The sequence below is a fragment of the Rhea americana genome, unplaced genomic scaffold (genome assembly GCF_003343005.1).
Source record: "Rhea americana isolate MKP2758 unplaced genomic scaffold, rheAme1 scaffold_29, whole genome shotgun sequence".
NCBI classification, from domain to species: Eukaryota; Metazoa; Chordata; class Aves; order Rheiformes; family Rheidae; genus Rhea; species Rhea americana.
In genome coordinates this window covers 2870597-2890843 of record NW_028186412.1, presented here as the reverse complement: position 1 = coordinate 2890843, position 20247 = coordinate 2870597, and the positions used below count along the sequence as shown (strand labels likewise).

The following is a 20247-nucleotide window of genomic DNA, read 5'->3' as shown; positions in this document are numbered from 1 at the left end:
TTTTTTTGAGGTTTCCTCAGGCAAAGCAGAGTTTGTTGTCCTGGGATATTGCCATGTCTGGGATGAGTTGTCAGCACAAGGCTAAATGCCTTAGTTATTTCCTGGCCAGACATTTCTTTGTTGTTGTATTTGAGGTTTAAACTGATTCTTGTCTTTTTCACTGTGCAGCTGTTCCATGTCTTTGACTAGGAGGGTAAAAATAGCGCTCTGCACTTGTGAAAGGCTTCTGTCGCAGCCCCCCAACACACTTGTAACAGCTTGTAAGGCAGGTGTTACAGTCAAGACCACTGAGGCTCGGATCACTAAACATGCTTAATATTTGTAACATCCCAGTTTYGCAGTTGAGAAGAAGACTCTGAAATGGAAGTCTTTCATCTCCAGTTAAGAATACCAGCCCCAAATTCCCCTCTTCACCTCATCTGAACTCACTTTTCAGTGTCACAGGGAGAAGACTAGTTACTGCTGTATTTCCTCTAGGTGGTACTTTCCATTTTCTTTCAGACCTGCAGAACCATTTTAAATCCCACRTTTCCACTGTTTCATTTAGGATGCAGTAGAAGGCTTTATCAGTATCAAGACCTGATCCCCCAGGCAGGATTATAGTGGAGCTGTGGAATTTGAGCCTATGTCACACCTAGGAAGATTCAAATTCATGGTCATCTTGAGCCTGGCAGAATTGGAAATTTTTATCTTCTCCAGTGCACCTGCCACCTTCATCTTAGAAGCTTCTGAAGTTTAGAATTAAAAATAGTCTTTATATAGCTTCTCTTTTTTGTTTTTGTTTTTGTTTTTTTTTTCTTTTTCTTTTTTACTTCTTCATAACTCTTTTAGGTTTATTAAATGTCTGTCCTGCTGAATAATCTTGCATCTTTCCATTTGTGGGATGAGACGGTGACTAGCTGAGGACTATATATTCCATAACTCTGTGGTTATTCTGGGACAGGAAGCAGCCTGATCTCATGTGGTTGCAAAATGGAAGGTCCCACTCTGACAACTGACTTCAAAGAAGTTTCATAAATTTTTATGTGGGCTAGAGATTGATATTTCAGTGAAGGATAAAGATCAGTTCCTAAATCTTTGTAAAATAGATTTTAACTTGATTAGAAATCTTGAAGTAAAGGCTGGAGCTATGCTGCTACAGAAACACATTTTCTTTCTTTTTGTTCTGCTATAGCACTTTACCTCATATCTTTCTTTCCTCCAAGCTTCAGGTTAACTGAAGGCCACTGCATGGAGTGAGGAGAGGTAAGGAGTTCAGTCAAAGTTCTGACATTTTAAGCACTTCTTCCTAACATTTGGTTCTTTTTTCTTATTTCTATGTACAGAAAGAAGAAAAAAAGTGGTATTTCCCGCTTAATGTTTTGTATGGGTAGCCATGAAAATCCTACTTTCCTACCTCCCTGTCAGTGTACTTTTGAATCATAGTCTGCATCTTTTTATGAGAGTATCAGTTGGTGCACTATTACATTCTAGTGTTTGTTATTTTGGGAAAATATAACATGCTGTGAAGTACTTTAGAACAAATTAAAAAATTGATCTTGTGAGATACCAAAGCTGTTAGTAATTTCACAGGCAGTAGAATGTACTCCTCTCAGGAAGAAGTSAGGTGCAGGTGCTCCATATCTTTCTGATGTTCTTTTCCAAAGAAAACATTAGATTATAAAAATGGATTAAAAACTGAATTTAAAACTGGATTGACTCTCCTCTCTCAACTGCTTTCAAATCTCATTGTGGTAGAGGCTATTTTCTGAGTATTCTGACTTCAGACAGGCATAGAGATGAATGCCAGTATCAAGACAAATTTAGAATATTGTCTGACTGCATAAGTGTAAGGTGATGTTGAACACTGTATTCTGGCTATCCATTAGACGGTATATCTCCCAGTAATATGTCAGAAGTTGAAGTTTCAGTTACTTGGCAAATCACACACAAATTCTCAAATGTGTGTGAATAGTTGAAAATCTGTTGGATTTTTATGAACTTTCAAAATAATTTGTTTTTTGGTTGATCAAACTGGAGAAATATCAGATCCATTTTTTTAAGATAGAGCTGTAAGGGCCCAATACATATTTTTAATTCAGGATTGTGGACTACATGTTTAATTTTCTTCCTTTTCAGAAGGTTTTCTTGTACTCTGATGTTTTTCAGAGGTAAAATTCAATGTATTTGACTGATTGTCCTACTCTCAGTAGCTCTATGCTTGAAGATGTGCTGCAGTGAGACCAAGATACTGCTGGTTTTATTGTCCCATCTGTAAACTATTTTCAACATAACACATAGTATTATTTAAAGTAATAATTTTTCAGTTTTCTATTTGGAATTTGCTTTTAGGCCATATCCTGAAATTGTGCCCACAGCTGGATCTAGTGCACCACCACCAGACCAATGTAAACAGCTTCATTTTAGTTATAAAAACCTTTATACAAAGATGAAAACATTGATTAATACTTTCAACTAGCACAGACTAGCCTAGACTCAATACATACAKAYATATATATATATATATATATAYAYAYACACATACACACACACACACACCAATGCACAGAAATAGCATATAAGAAGATCTGACACAATCTTATCACTATAAAAATATTTCTATGCTTGATGAGTCATATAAAGATAATAAGCAGTAATTCCTTTCAGGTTAAAAGCAGTGCAGTATATAAAATCTACTGTGTAACTGGAATGTGTTTTATTAAACGCAGGCATTAAAGGAGCGATGTGTTGGCTGCTCTTTGTGCTGTTCACATTCCCAAATAGTTAGCTCAGGACCTCAGAGAGTGCAGTTCTTTCCACAGAAATTCAAAACCCGTCAAAGCGTTTGCATTTCTTCAAGTAAAAGATGATTCTCCTTAGGATAACCTCATTTATTTGTCTCAGTATTTTTTTGTTCAGCTGGGGAGAGACTGCGATGGGTATTGTCAAACCTTGTTCCTCTAAGGTAAGATTTTCAGTTCTATTGTTAGCTAAGATAAGGAATGTAACTGAATAGTTTCTCAGAACAGTGACAGGTGTTTTTAAAATGTAGGTTGCTTTATTCAGGATAGATATGAAAATATACAAGAATCAGGTATTTTCAGAAAGAAGAAGCTGCATTGGAATTGTAGCAATTCCTTGTATATGAAGCAGATCATTTTTGTCATAATGTCCTTTATTCACAGCTCAGTTGTTAGGCCGTATTTTTATCTSACTTGTATCGGTGTAAACCCAGAGCAACTCTATTGTCTTTGGCAGTGTCACAGTTTTTCTTGTGTTGCTAAGGTCAGATTTAATTGTCTACTTCATATCTACTCTTTCAAAAAACAAATATTGATCTAAAATATTTGCTTGACAGTATTTGATTGAACATCTGGAGAGTAGCTGTGATAAAGCCCTGGAACAAAACTTATTTCAAATGTTCTATTTGTAAGTTGCAAATGTTTATTTATAACTCTTATAGAAATGTTATTCCTTTATTTTGTGCTTATTTCAAACTTAGGGAAACCTACTCTTTAAATTCTCTAGCATTTTTTTGAAAAACAAGATGCAACTAAATAATAATTAAGAACTTTTTGTAAAATCTCCTTGTTAACATTTTTCTGTATTTTCTACTTTCATTTTTTTAAAAGCAAAAATCAGGAAATAACTGTTCAGTGCTGTGCCAGTGTAGTGCCAATACCAGAAAGAGAATCTGAAGCAGAAAATGAGAACAAGTATGTTAAAGATGCAATCAAGTCCAATAATTTTTCTTTTTCATTAAAGTCTGTTTTCAGGGGTCCTATTTACATCTGAAAATACTGTGTACAAACAGTGTACAGTGCCTTGCAGAGATTATGTAATTAAAAAAAGATTCAAATCAAAATATGTTTCGTAATGTTTTCTACRGTGACACATGTTTCAGGAATTACTTTTAGCATTTGTTTATGTGATGAGTCAGGGAAATTCCTTTATTTCTTATACAGATTTGTCACATGGCATTGTGGAAGAAAAAAAATACTAAAATATGCAAATATTATTTTAAAACAAGAGGTGTAGTAGTTTGAAACTACTTATACCACTGTTTTTATTATTACTATTTCATATGACGGTATCCCTGTGAACATGATATTCTTTCCTCTACAAAAGCATTTAAGATTTTTTTTTTTTAAATTTCAGTTTGTCTGCAAGTCTGCTTGGGAGGATGTGGGTGTATAGATTAAAACCAGGTGCAAATATCTCCAGTAGAACTATGTTGATGATATGTAGAAAATGCAAAAGCCTGCTCCTTTCCAGTGAAAATAACTTTGTTAGCATTTGAGATGTCTGTTGGTTATGGTGATACCTAAAATGTGAGCTTTCTAAATAAAAGTGTTTGCATTTCAGGCCTCCACTTTACAGTGCTCAGAGTTAGACTATTTTACCAGTACTTTCAAAACTTACAGAGGTTACGCTTTACCTCTGACATACCCTTGTGAGTTATGCCTAAGGAGAAGACATCCAACAGGATGCAGTCCTACAGCTGTGTAATTTTAGCTCTGTCAATTATTGTTTGATAAAGTTTTTTTTTTTATTTTTTTTATTTTTTTTTATTAAAAGAAGTTTCAAAGGAGGATCCATGGAGTAATCTGCTTCGTTTTGGCAGACTGAGCAATTTTATTTATGTTTTATGATCAATTTATTTCCCCCTCCGTTGTTTGGTACAACAGGGCACAAGGAATGTTGGAGCTGTGGAAGGACCACTCAAGGCAGAAGAGAAAAATAAATCTGCAGATATTTCAAAACAAAAAGAACAATGCCTTGTACCATGTGATGTTCAAGCTAAAATTTTACGAGGGGAAAAACATTACATGTGCAGTATGTATTCATAAAGAATACTCTCAACGACAAGCTGTGCAATGCTGTGCTGTGTAATGCTTTGCTATGCTATGCTATGCTGTGCTAATTTACCTTTAACGTGACAGTCTTTGACCCAGCTGCTCAGGCTGAGAATTGGTTAAAATAAATGTGCAGTGTAGGCAGCTGAGGGGCCAAAGGTAAAGTATAATTATGCTAGCCTCTCTTTATAATCACTGGAGGCAAATCCAAGCACCAGCTCAGCACACCTAAGTCTTTGTTCTCCTCTGAATGTCTGTAGCTCTCTCCATTGGAGAGAAAGAGTGGGATATCTGTCCTTCATTTAGGCATCATAGTTAGATGCTTGAAATTAAGTGGGAGGAAATCTCTAATTCAGCCTGCCTTCTACAGTTGCCTATATAGAAGATGTGTCAGTATTCTCTATTCACTGCCTTGACAAAATACTCAGCAAGTGATGTAAACAGCCTTGGGATATTTTGTCAAAAGTCTTGTCTTTCCCATATATCTTTTAATATGTATTAATTACTTCTCAAGYTTACTTTTTGTATTTTTAGTATCAGGGCAAAATCCAGGACCATGAGTATAAATAGCAAAGCAAATGATTGAAATACAGGATGACAGAAAGCCTAATGTATCTATCTTTTGCCATTTGCATTTGTATTTCTGTAGTACCTATTAACTGGTTATCCAAGTAGCCCAAGGATAAGATGAAATTCTGCTTTGTAAGAGCCAAATCTTCAGAAGAATCATCATGTCTTCACTGCAGCCAGTGAGTCTGAGGTTCCAAGCATCTTTGGATTTAATCTGTGGTCTCTGTACTACTTAGGTGTCACTTTTAGGCATCCTGAAGTTAAACACCTTTAGTATTCTCTTAGATACCATAAATAAGCATGCCACTTATTCAGTAAAGAATGCTTCTAAATTTATGTTAACAAAGTGGATGAACATACTTCTTTTAAAGGAAATCTGCAGAACTCTCTTGTTGAATATGCAAGAAGTACAAAAAAAATGATAAGAAACATGATGGATGATCAACAGTCTTCTTTGGATTACCTTTCTAATCAGGTACATTTTTTATTTATCATATGAATTTTTATTTAGTTAGCACTACAGTTACTGTCTAACTGTCTAACTGGAGAAAATTAAGCATTTATAGAGTTATTGGAACAGTAGAATTAGGTCTTTAGTACCTGTCCTTTGTACTTTAGGTAGGGTATGAGTGTGGTTTCTACAAAGAGTGATTAGCACCACTTGGTACTTAACTTAGTAGCAAACATGACAGTAAGACAAGTGACAGCCCATTTCTACACATTGTTTGCTATATGTAATCCTGTTCTATTTGTGCAAATGACATGTATTATATTACCATTGAATTTGATAGTGTTTTACAAACACCACACAATCAGCAGAGATAAAAATCCTTAATCAAACTGAAGGATTTTTCTTGAATTAAATTGGATTGTGCCTTAAAATGATGCATGCAAAAATAAAAACTCAAACCCATTCGTATATTAAAGTTATGACTCACACGTCGCAAAAATAAACTACAGATTATATTTATCTAGGAGTCAAAATCTTTAGAATTCAAAATTTCTCTTTGCAGTCTATTTAAAGATCTTTTATTTGAACTTGCAGGTGAATGAACTGATGAACAGACTACTTCTTTTGAATGCAGAAGTTTTAAGAAAGCATTTAGATCCACTTCCTTACAAAGCAGTTCAATCTCATGGTAAGCTTTTTTCCCATTTAGTGTTGATATTTTTGCTTTTTATCTTTGTAAGTATCTTGACAAAGAACTAATTAAAAGCAAAAGTAAACAATGATTACGTTTTCAGCATTTATTATGTGTGAATATGCACACATAAACTTTGGAAAATCTCACTGAAAGCAATACTTTAAATCACTTGGAACCTGATAATTCTAGGCATTCTTTTTAAAAAAACTTGATTTTTATACAAAATACCTAGTATGATCATCAGTTCATAAGTATTCTGATGTTTCTAAATACTACTTTCTTTTGTAATAAAATAAAGTGTACTTATGATTTGCAAAATCCTTCTTCAAAATGGGATGGAAGCCACGTGTACGCTGAACTAACTTTCAGTTAATCTTTGCAGTGTCAGCTCAACTAAAGGAAATATTACCTATAAGCAGCCCTATTGGCATTAGAAACTGCTTGCTTATATATGTTTAACAAGGATCTAACTTAACAGTTGGAAGCAAAGGGTTTTTTATATATACAAATGATGTAAAGACTTTTACAACTTTAAATACGAGTGTTTGCAAGAAGCAATCGTCCTTCTCCAGGTTAAATGTCTTTTTACTCAGTAAGAGTGTTACCCAAATAAGAATAAGATCTATAAAATAAGACCCAGATATACAATCTTTATGACCTATATAGTGTCAGTTAAGATTAGAAGGAACTTTCTCTATACCAATTCCTATTTATGCTTCTTTCTGAGTTTGATGGAGTTGTGAGAATTTATGATAAAATATGATTTAAAACTTTTTGTGATAAAAATGCACTTTGAGATCATTCATGCATTCCCAATAAAATTCATCCTCTCTGGGCTTAACCTATATTTACTTTTTTTCCAAATATTCTGGCTAACAAACTTCATCAAACATTTTGTTCTCTAGGATTGGATTGCACTGATATTAAAGATACCGTGGGTTCAGTTTCAAAAACTCCAAGTGGTCTGTATATTATCCATCCAGAAGGATCAAATTATCCTTTTGAGGTAATAAATTTATTCTACATAATAGTAAAAATTTGCTTGAAAATATTCATTATAGTTTATTTAACATATATAAGGTACTTTCCTTAACTATTTCTCCACACATGAATAAGAAGTGTATTGTCATCCAAATATGTCTGCTTTTATTATAATTTTGAAGACTTTCTCAGTTTCTACCAAGAAATTTGTAGAAATTAGCTAACTTTATAGTTTTTCTTTGTATATAACAAAGGGTGAATCCCTTTATCCCCAGACAATCGGAACCCTACAAAGTACTACAAAAAAGGGCTTGAACTTGTTATGAAAAGGCTTCAGAAGTATGTTACGACCTGAAAAGAAAAAGAAAAAAAAAATAAATAAACTTGATTCTTCCCCCAACAGAGGACATACTGTTTGCACAATATAGGGAGCTTGGAGAAAAGATCTATAACTCACCAGTAACTTCCTTCAAGGCAAGGGAGAGGCGAAGGTCAATACAAGCATTAACCAAACAATCATTAACAGAATGAAGAAAATGCTGTCTGCCTCACCCACAGTTGAACCATAGCACAAAATGCATTTGTTTCAGAATTTCTTCTGGATTGAGGAGCTTGTCTTTGATGGAGGGGGATCCTGTTGAGGAGAAGGATACTCATACTTCATACAAATTACTTTTACTGAGAGATAATCTGACTAACCTCTGTGAGAAAAGTGATTTCTTGGTCCACTTGTAGTTTTTAGCAGATATATCTGAAATGATAAGGTTCCTTTCACCTCAAAAGTATTTTTGACACTTCCACATTTAAAGTTAGTGCCAGTCTCTAAAGCACTGAGAATCAGTTATATGAGAGGAAAAGGTCCTTAAGGAGAACAAGAAACAAAATGAAAAGTCATAAGAATTTGATTAAAATCATTGAATAACAATAAAGAATATTATTTTAAGAAAACTGATTAGTCCAAATCCTTCCATACATTGAAGCATAAAAAGAGTACAAGGAAAATGGTAGATGAACAAAAGAATCACGACATTAATACACAGACTATTAATCATGCATTTTAAGGAGCGGATAGCCAAGAGTTTTGGAAGGTTTGAAAACTACCTAAATAACAAAAACACACAGAGGCAGAATACTAAGAAAACAAACAAAAACNAAAAAAAAAAAAAAAAAAAAAAAAAAAAAAAAAAAAAAAAAAAAAAAAAAAAACAGAAAAGAAGGCCAGCATGAAATAATTTATTTCAATGATTACTCTTTCATTAGTGAAAAATAAACTACCCCTTAAATGTAATTAAAACTAAATTTTAGCCTTAGAATCATTTGCATAAAGGTATCAGATGAATGAAGACAGCTATTTAGAAAATTTGATCCTGTCTTCATGTTTTCGTGTTTGAAACCTCATATTTTCTAAAGTGAGCTCAGATTTGGATGCCATTTGGATGCTAATTTAAACCTGAATTCCAGGAGCTCTAAGAATATCTAGTTTCAGCCAGAGCTGCAGGTTCTCATCTCAGAAAATTTGTCCCAAGTGGGCTTCTGTGTGAGCATTCAAACATGAGGTAATTAAAAACAATTTCACTTCTGGAAGAATGAATTGTGATCACTTTCTGAAAMATTCTTGATGAGTAAATATAAACCAACGATTTTTTGCAGTAAGTCAGAGAAAGCAAACGATTGGTTGGAAATATGCTTCATTATGCACACTAAAGATGGAAAGGAAAGAAATATTCAGTAGAGATATCCTCATGCCCATTTAATTTAAATTGTACCTGGCACAGTCACACCCCTCATACCTTGCACAATATGGGGTATACAGCGAGCTGCAACGTTTATAAAATATTATAAAGCTTTCAAAAAGAAAAGCCACAGCATCATTTCCAGCATATAAGAGATTAACAAACTATACAGCAATGGCTGTTCTTACATACCTACTCATGTAAACATACAGCAGCCAAGTWAGAATGTGCCATATCAAAGTAATTGGCTGATAACCTTTCATGTACAGCCAAATCTGATCCTTTCAAGAGATATCAACACTCCCATTGATTTATATTGGATCAGAGTTGGATGTTGTGACCAAGCTGGCTCTTGTTTGTATTTCTTACACACACTGAGAGGAGTAGCCAAGCATGCAATCATCTTCTCAAGACATGGATGAGACAGTGGGATTGTTTTTAATTTGTTTTAGGTATTTGTATCTAAGTATTAATTCTGGAACCATATGTATTTCTTTTTATTCCAGTCCCACACTCCTTGGATGATTGAAATTACCATGTGATACTCCTGGGAGTTCAGCCCATCATCTTCCAGTTGTTCTTGCAGGCACATGATCCTTTCTGTCATTCATTCAGATATTTGTGCTGCAAGGGCTGTTCAAAGCATCCATGACATTGAGTTATTTAAGAATCCAAGATTTCCCAAGTTGTAWGACATCACATTGTAGCTCTGTACTGGTTGAGGAAATCTCTAGCTCAAACAGTCTAACAAGAATATAAAAGAAAATAATGCAGTTTGATAGTTCACTTAATTTTCTTTAGGCTTTTTGTTAAAATATTTGAAAGGTATATTGCTTAATGAAACTCTGAAAACTCAAATTTGTTTTATTTAAAATGTTATTTTTTTATTACAACCACTTCAAGAATTTTCTAGTCTTACCTATGTCTATTTTAGGTTTTATGTGAYATGGATTTTCAAGGAGGTGGATGGACTGTGATTCAGAAAAGAACTGATGGAATCATTGAATTTCAGAGAACATGGTCTGAATATCTGGATGGATTTGGGGACCTATCTGGTATTACTTTTAAATATTCTAAAGGCTTTGGACCCAAAGATTCTGCTGTCTGTATGTGAGCTACATTGTATAGGATTTTTAGTATTATAGAGACTAGACCTCTTTCTTAAAAAGTGTTTTATTTATACTTAGAGTTTCTTTTTCACCAAATTAATTGTTTGATCTTTTCAATAACGATTATTGCACTAGTGGAATGTTTAGCCAAGCCCCAGCCTCAGATTCTTTCTCACAAGATGTGATGCAATATTTCCTTTCTGAAATAATTGAGAAATTATATTGCCCCATTTTTTTCAGATTTATAAAAATCTTTTCTTATAAAATTTTCTTATAAAAATCTGGTTTTGATCACACTTGCAAAATATTTTCTTCAAGGAGAACAAATCAGTGACATTTCACTAAAGGGGATGCAAAGTTATAAACAGAATTGAAATCTCTCAGTAGCTAATACCAACACAAATGTGATATTATTTTATTATTTTTTCACTACTACTTTCATCCAGCGAGTCCAAAGACAGTTGCTTTTTCAGGAGTTTATCTGGGACTGCAATGAAAGCACACAACTTTTAAGCTATACAAGCAAGCACAGTTCATATGGAGCAGCCTTTTATGGAAAAAAAGTGCAATTTACAAAGACAGCAACTCTTGAGCAGAGGGTCTGAGTTTAATGTTACCATTCTATGAAATGCAAATCACTTGTCAGTATTGCCTTTAGGAGTGTTCTGTTTAGTCAAACGAAGAGCACATCCAATTTTTGTATCCTTCCATGTTAGACTGAAGATGAACACTTGGAAGTTACCATGTGGGCAATTTTATAAAATTCTGACAGGGAAAAAGGTGGTGCGGATTTTACCAATGAAGTAGGGAGACTTCTCTTTACTTTCATTAATCTTTTAAAGGRCCGTGTGCGTGTCAGACGAGTATTATTGCACTTGATTCAGGAAGTAAAGTAGGAAAAATAGAAGAAACCATTTTCTTTTACAATTTCTTTTTTCTAGAAGTTTATTGACTAAACATACTATCTCTGTTGCAGGGGAATTTTGGCTTGGACTGAGGAAGATTTTTCATATAGTAAATCAAAAAACATCTAGTTTCAGTCTTCATGTGGATTTGGAATCTGAAAATGACAAGCATGCTTATGCATCTTATGATGGATTTTGGATTGAGGATGAAGCTTGTTCTTTTAAAATCCATTTGGGGCATTATTCAGGAAATGCTGGTAAGATCCACTTTCTTAGTATAAAAGATTTTCTCCTTCTCTTAAAGTGGAAAAAAAGGATTCAGAAAGTAATACTTAATTAGAATGACTTTAGAAATGATAGTTTCTAATTTGTTTTCTCTATTTGTATGGTATTTATGTGCATAGTGAATGCTTATGCAGGTAAATGATTAATGATATAGTGATTGGTTATGCCAACATCAATGTTTATATAGTCAGAAATCACTTTAGCTTGTTACTTCAAGGTCTTCAATGGAATAATAATTGAATAAACACTTCTTTAATAATGAAATTGTAATAGATTCAAGTTCAGAGAATATATATATAATATATATGAGATTATATGTATACGTATATCTATCTAATAGTCCAATTCTTTAGATGTCCATTACCTCATCCCCAATTTGCTGGTATCAGTGGAAGTCTTCTTGATGTTACTGTTTTGCTTAGTTCAAAAATAGCCAGATAGTGTTGTAGCAAGGGCAGAATAAGAAATTGGTTGGAACAAATTAGGTCTGTAGAGTGCAACAATTACTGGCTGATGTGTAAACACTGTCTCCTATAATATCCTCATAGATAAGCTCAGGAAGTGCAGGCTAGGTGAGTGGACAGTGAGGTGGATTGAGAACTGGATGAAAGGCAGAGCTCCAGGGGTTGCCATCAGTGGCACAAAGTCTACCTGGAGACCTSTAGCTAGTTGTGTCCCTCAAGGGTCAGTACTGGGTCCCATCCTGTTCAGCTTTTCCATCAATGACCTGGATGAAGGGACAGAGYGCCTCCTCAGCAAGTTTGCTGATGATMCCAAGCTGGGAGGAGTGGCTGATCCACCTGAGGGCTGTGCTGCCAGTCAGAGAGACCTGGACAGGCTGGAGAGCTGGGTGGAGAGGAACCTCCTGAGGTTCAACAAGGGCAAGTGCAGGGTCGTGCACCTAGGGAAAAATAAYCCTAGGCASCAGTACGGGCTGGGGGCTGACCTTCTGGAGAGCAGCTCTGCAGAGAAGGATCTGGGGTACTGTGTCAAATACAAGAGAGAGATGGAGCTCCTGGAGAGAGTCCAGTGAAGGACTACTAAGATGATGAAGGCACTGAGGCATCTGTCATGTGAGGAAAGGCTGAGAGTGCTGAAAGTGTTCAGCCTGGAGAAGAGAAAACTGAGGGRTGATCTTACAGGAAGCTCTGTCTGAATATAAAGAAAAACTTCTTTACTGTGACAGTGATTGAGCCCTGGAACAAGTTGTTCAGAGAGACTGAGGAGTCTGCATCCTTGGAGATATTCAAAAGCCATCTGGACACGATTCTGGGCAGCATGCTTTAGATAGCCTTGCTTGAGCAGGGGAATTGGACTAGATCATCTCCAGAGGTCCCTTCCAACCTCAACCATTCTGTGAAAAATAGAATATTAAATTACAGAGCTTCTTTGTTAGTGTGTAAGTGTACTATTAGCTATACTAAATGTGTAAAGATTATTGTTAACCATTGCACCATGTCTTACTGCTCTTTTCTATTTTTTTTGCTTGATGTGTACTACTATGTAAGAATGTTCATCTATTGCCAATGTGTTGGTGCCTTTTTCTACTCATATTTGTAAGAAAGAGTATTTCTTTGGTAAGACAACAGAACCAGTAATCACTGACCTCTGTGTTTTAACAATTCTCATGACTCATTCTGGGTATTTGGGCAAATCACTGGAATATATGAAGTTAATTACACTTTTTGTTTTCTTATTTGTTCTTCCATTGTCTTTGAGGACAGAAGGCTTTACTTTCATAGGTAGTGTGTATCATTAAAAAAGGACAACAAAATAAAGATGTTTCATCAAATTTAAACTTCTTCCATACTTCTCAGCATTCTATACTTTTTCTTTCCTACATCTTCAGCACATTACCAACTTACTATTTGATGCTGTCTTGAATAGCCTTTGAGAAATCTAGCTTCCTAATAAATTCAGAGGAAAAGTTTACAAGGAATGCAATAAATAAGAAATGTGTTTTTGCACAAATAACSCTTTAATTGTCTTTTTGTTATCTGTTGTACTTAGGTGATGCATTTAGAGGATACAGAAAAGAAGATAATCAGAATACAATGCCTTTCAGCACATTTGATGTTGATAATGATGGATGYAGGCCAGTGTGCACCATTAAAGAACAGCCTGTAAAAAGTTGCAGTAACTTCAGTGATAAAACTGGATGGTGGTTCAACCAGTGTGGCCTTGCAAATCTTAATGGTATTCATCGTTACACAGGTAGATTTCTTGCAACTGGGATTCACTGGGATACATGGACAATGAACAATAAACCAGTCAAAATTAAATCGGTTTCAATGAAAATTCGGAGAACCTATGATCCATATTTCAATTAACCTATGGAAATAGAAATATATCTTGCAGTTATGTGGGATAGCATATCAGGGTAACATTAATGCCTTTCATTTTCAGTTAAATAGCTCAGTTTTAAAACTTTATTAGCTATTTTCATAAGATAGTTATTCATTTCTATTATGAAATGTCAGCATAGATGTTTGTAGTGTTCCCACTTGAGTGAGAAGAGCATAAGAATAGAGTTTTGAAACAAGGATGAAGCTTAGAGTGTTTGTTAGCTTTTATTCAGCTGTTTCTTAAACAGGCTCCGAGCCACTGGAAAGACTGTAACAAACACATCACTTGATTTCAAATTGAGAGAGGGGAGTAATGTTGGCTTTGAACATGCTTTTTTTTCTATGCTGTCTGCACATCTGAATTGCCAAGAAATTGCAGCAATTTTTTTTTTAAAGTCATATACCTGCTGTTTCTGTCMTATTTTGGAAAAATACCTTTTCTTTGCCTTAGTTTAATTTTCCAGAACAAGCACTTCTTTCTATTCTCCTTCTCAAATGAGATACACTGACTTAAGTCAGYGTATATGTAATGTTCTGTATACTCTCAGGGCCTGATTTTAAACAAGGTATGTACTTACATACAAGAACTATGTTCTATTTTGTACTTAGGTTTCACAATCAATGTGTTTTCTAATCAGTTTTTTGCTGTACTACTAAGATTTGTCTTTTACACAATTCACTAAAAACACATTTTCAAAGAAAATGGGTAAACATTTCATATAACCTTTGGAATTTTAATTTTTGGAAATATGGGCCTGAACTTGTGTTCTTCATCCTGACTAGCGTTCACTTTGTGAATGTTCATGTAGTGATGAATAAAAGATTGAACTTGTACAAATCAATTTTAAATTGTGCGAATTGTTTGAATTTCTCTCGGTAAAAATGGAATTATATCAACAAAAATGTGAATGTGGTCAGTACAGTAGTGTTTCTGGAATGCTATCCCTTCTGTAGGAGTTATGTATGTATAGCTATTTCTCTTCTCTGCTTCAGTTTCCATAGATCTACTCTGTAGTAACATGGAATTAAATGTGTTGAAAACTCTGTGGGTTTCCTCTTCATTATCTCAGCCTTTGTATAAGYATTAGGATGGTGAGTGTAAATCATCAGCAGCTCAGAATTACTATGTTTTAGAACTTCTTTCCAAAGATATATAAAACTACAGGAGGAAGGATACTATGTACACTCTCTTTGTGCCTCCCTCTCTCTCCAAGCATATTGAGTGCAATCCCTATCTAACAGCAACATGRACCCAGCAACCTGGTAAAGGTAGATACTAAAATGAAAGAGTTTCTGCATTAAGACTAACAGCATTAGAGCAATATGTGGCTCTTTAAAGACTGTTAACTCTGGCTGTGAGCCTTGATGCCACTGTGTTATGACTGTTATGTCAGAAGGAATTCCATACAGTGGAAAGTACATGGCTATATTTGACAGAAATTTAATGGTAGTGATGACAGCTTGAATCCTTCATGGTGGGACTGGTGCTCTGACAACCAGGTCCAAACCTGTGAGCAGAAAAGGAAGCGTCTAAGTAGGGAATCTGGATGCTGAGTGTAGATCAGGACACTCTGAGGGTCCTTTTGAGTTTATTAGAATTCCTGCTTAAAAATGAAGATGGTAAATGAAGACTGTAGATGTGTGCTGGCAGATCTTACTATGTTTAACAATCAGGTTTAATTTCTCCTTTGTCAATGTTAGCTACATTAGCTGGCAGTAACAAGTCTCAGAGAAGAAGGCCTTGAAAGCTTGAAGAATCATTCTTGCAAAGAGACATTGGATCTTGAATCTGAGGCAAAAGTTTAAACATATGTAAGGAATTTTAGACCTATGTAAGGAACTGATTGAAATCTAGGTATTAGTATTTGGGGTCCAGGGGAATACTTACTGTTCCTTAGAAGATAAAAACATTTCCAGACTGTTTGCAGAGACTTTTGAATTTAATATATATACTTTAATACCATTAAGTACTGTTATAATAGCAAGGTCRCAGGAAGACACTGTGTTCTCTATGGCTTTGAGATCTGATGCTTTGTACTTAAAATGAATCCATTTTGCCTCAGTCTTGAYTTGTGTCTTTACTGTGCTGTGCAATTTGAATCTGCAGTAAAATGCAAACAAAATCCAAATTGCAAATGCTACTCAATTTTTAACTCCTTTAATCATTCAGGTATGATTTTTCAAGATGCTGTTTCCAAGAAAAAGATGGAAAATGCTGTATTCCTTTAATAGATTAGAAACCATGTGTGAAAATAGAGATTGTTATTAATTTGTCCTCTTGTATTTACCATTTTATCTACCTGTCATTATCACACTTAATGCTTCTATGATATCTACTACAAGTAATTAGAGAACAACTTACAGGATTTAATGATTTTATTTACTTTCATGGAGTCCAGCAAGCRAGAGAATCTGAATAAGGTTTCTCTGAGAAGTTTTTGAGCATGGGAATCTCATAGTCTGTCACTGTCAGAGTATGTTGAAGTGTGAGTATTGGTGTAATTTGTTTTTGTTTTAAATTTAAGTGTATGCAGAGAAAAGTAGAACACTACAAATTAGCTGGCAGATCATAGGATCATAGAATCATTAAGGTTGGAAGGGACCTCTGGAGTCACCTAGTCCACCCCCCCCTGCTCAGCAAGGGCACCTAGAGCATGGTAGACAGGGTTGCATCCAGGCAGGCCTTGAAGATCTCCAGAGAAGGAGACTCCACAACCTCTCTGGGCAACCTGTGCCAGGGCTCCGTCACTCTCACAGGGAAGAAATTCCCCCTCACGCTCAGGCGGAACTTCCTGTGCTTCAATTTCTGCCCATTGCCTCTTGTCCTGTCACAGGGGGCAACTGAAAAGAGTTTGTCCCCGTCCCCTTGACACCCTCCCTTCGTGTACTTGTACACATTGATCAGATCCCCCCTCAGTCTTCTCTTCCCCAGGCTGAACAGGCCCAGCTCTCGCAGCCGTTCCTCACAGGGCAGATTCTCCAGCCCTCTGATCATCTTCGTAGCCCTACGCTGGACTCTCTTCAGTAGCTCCATGTCTCTCTTGTAGTGGGGAGCCCACAACTGGACACAGGACTCAAGATGAGGCCTCCCCAGGGCTGAGTAGAGGGGCAGGATCACCTCCCTCGACCTGGTAGCAACACTCCTCCTAATGCAACCCAGGCCTTCTTGGCCCTTCTTGGCCACAAGGGCACATTGCTGGCTTATGGTCAAATTGTCATCCACCAGCACTCCCAGGTCCTTCTCCACAGAGAAGGTCTTTCCAGCAGGTCAGCTCCCAGCCTCTGCTGGTGCCTGGGGTTATTTTTCCCTAGGTGCAGGACCCTGCACTTGCCCTTGTTGAACCTCATGAGGCTCGCTCTCTGCCCAATTCTCTAGCCTCTCCAGGTGTCTCTGAAGGGCAGCACAGCCCTCAGGTGGATCAGCCACTCCTCCCAGCTTGGGATCATCAGCAAACTTGCTGAGGATGCACTCTGTCCCCTCATCCAGGTCATTGATGAAGAAGTTGCACAGGATGGGACCCAGTACTGAGCCCTGGGGGACACCACTAGCTACAGGCCTCCAACTAGACTCCATGGCACTGATGACAACCCTCTGAGCTCTGCCTTTCATCCAGTTCTCAATCCACCTCACCGTCCACTCACCTAGCCTGCACTTCCTGAGCTTGCCTACGAGGATGTGATGGGAGACAGTGTCAAAAGCCTTGCTGAAGTCAAGGTACACAACATCCACTGCTCTTTTTGTGTTGTGTTGATTGCATGGTGCAAACAGACATTTTAATTTGGAGACAGATTTAACTTGAAATACAGCAAAGAAGATGTTTTCCATGTGATAGATGGTTGCTGTCTTTGAAGGTTCATTCTGTTTCCTCTGTTTGAATCAGAMAACTGTGAAACAAATAATTTTCAGTTAAATATAGAAAATATTCATAGGCTTTATACTGATTCCAGGGGCTTGTGTTTAATATGTCCAGCTGATGATTCCAAACCATACATAAGATTTTTGGGATCATATGTTTAGATCTAGCTAGTTGTTGCCCAWGCAGACTTACTTCTTCAACTAAATAAAAAGGAACGTGTAGGGTGTAACATATTTAGAGGAACTGACTGAATGTTCCAAATAAAAAGTAGCTTGGTTAAACTAYACTTAATATCTATTCCAGGAATGATAGCTCAGAGTATGAAAAATTGTCTTTAAAGGACATGTAATCTCTAATGTTATGAAACCGCATTTCTTTCTTTTGTTTTCCTTTTCCAAGAGCATGTCTTCAATTTGTAAATCTCGGTTTGATGAATTCAAATGTTTTGACCCAGTTTATGATGCTACAATAATATAAACAAATGACAACATGGTTTCCATGGCCTGACTACTACTGACGTGGCATTGCAGGCTTCACTGTATTAGACATCTGGAAATAACAAAACAGTACAACCAAAGGCATTTTACTTTCCGCTTAGAAAGACCTTAATTGGACAGTTAAAGATCCGTTGAACTACTCAGATGACTTGCTTCTTTCTTTTATTGTAAATTCTGAGATTTATTTAAAACTTTATAAACAACCATGTTTCATTAACAAGAATAAACATTTTCATTTTATTGCTGGTCTCTGTTATAAAACGTATTTATAAAAAAATACTAACTAACTATGCTTCATTACAAAATATGTAGTATGGCTTATGTGGATCTTAGCACATTTATGCACATTTTAGATGTGCATTCATGGCTTGACTCTCCATTTTAGTTGGTTGCATGCAGAAATTCACACAAGTCTTCTCAATTATTTAAAGATGGCTAACATCATGCATAATTAACAGGTAATTATTTAAACTACTGTTTCAAGAATTGTAGCTTGAAATCTATTATRTTGGATGTTGTGCAAAATTTGTTTGACACAATCCTTGCCTTGAAGATGCTGCAATGTGAAATGCATGATACCAAGAAATTCTGATGCATGCAACTAGCGATTAAAAGAGCACATAGCTCTAGTGCCAGTGTAGAATGCTATATGAAGTACAAAGCTATATGAAGTTTCTGAAAATAAAGCAGTATATTCTCTTTCTCTCCTCCCCCTGTCCCTGATACATAAAGATAATTTAAATTCAGGTTCTCCCCTTTGTTGTTTGTTTTAATGTCCAAGTCATTGCAATACTCTTTTTGTGAAGGCAATAAGTATCTATTATATATAGTTTATAAGGTAAATGCCCAATTCCATAGCCATAACTTCATTTGGAAACTCTGTTCAGAGACCAGCCTGTGTTAGTTTTCCTGTTTGYTTCAAAGTATACAAATTAAGCCTATAGCTAGGCATTGATAAGCATGAGCTCTCATTTTCCCCTGCATACTGCCGGTAGATGACCCAATCACACAGAAACAGTCCTGACTTGTCCTGCTCTTCTGATAAAATAGCAGTCCTGTTTTGCACTAGACATCCAGCAATACTAGTCCCAAAAGATACTGTTTTTATCTGCCTTTACCTTTAATAGGAACCTAGGTGAAAGCTGGTAGCTCCCTGTTAATCCTGTGGTCAGATGTTGTTGTTGGGTYTGTTTAAGGGAATAGATTCTATTCAGGCTTATATAAAGCCAGGAGAAATAGCTCATGCCCTTTAGACAGTTTSTGTGTGTTCACATGGCACCGTCTAATACTGATGCTTTAACACTTATTTTCTGTGAACCTTCACTATAGCCTTTCTCTCTCTCATTGTTCTAGCTACCTATTGCATTTTGTCATGGTGCATGTAAAGAACTTWTAGACAGAGCTATTAATTATATAGAATTATATAGAATAATATAGAATAGCTATAGAATAAATATAGCTAAAGAATGAGGTAAAGTTCATAGATTCACAGAATAATTTAGACTGTGTAGGGCCTCTGGAGCTCATCCAGTCCAACTCCCTGCTAGCAGCAGGTCTAATTAGATCAGGTTGCTCAGAGACTTGCCCATTTAAATCTTGAACACATCCCAGGCTGATCTCACAACCTCTGGGCAACATGTTTCAGGATTAGACCACCATCATGGTGAATCTTTTTTTGCTAACATCTTACAGGAATTTCTCATGCTCCAGCTTGTCTGTTGCCTCTCATCCTATTGCTGTAAAGAGTCCAGCTTTATCTTCTTGTGTATGTCAAACTAGGTTAAATGATCCCTAACTCTGTCTTCCTCTACTGTGAGCACAGCTTCACTACCAYACACACTGCTGGAAAGCTTGAGGACAACCCTGACTGGTGAAAATTGAGGCAAAAAAGGCACTGAATACTTCAACCTCTCCCATATCTCTTGTCACTAGGTCCCATGTCCTCTTGAGCAGTGGGCTTACCTTCTCCTTACCTTTTCTTTTGC

At 36.1% G+C, this 20247-nt stretch overlaps 1 protein-coding gene across 1 annotated transcript; it reads left to right on the top strand.

The window, feature by feature from the left end:
* The first annotated feature begins 2715 nt into the window (after positions 1-2715).
* Positions 2716-14298, top strand: ANGPTL5 (angiopoietin like 5). Its single transcript, XM_085309023.1, has 8 exons — positions 2716-2944; positions 4668-4815; positions 5777-5880; positions 6451-6544; positions 7456-7556; positions 10199-10319; positions 11350-11535; positions 13574-14298. Exons 1-8 carry the CDS (start codon positions 2846-2848, stop codon positions 13891-13893), a joined length of 1173 nt encoding a protein of 390 aa, XP_085165149.1. The 5' UTR covers positions 2716-2845; the 3' UTR covers positions 13894-14298.
* Positions 14299-20247: the final 5949 nt, after the last annotated feature.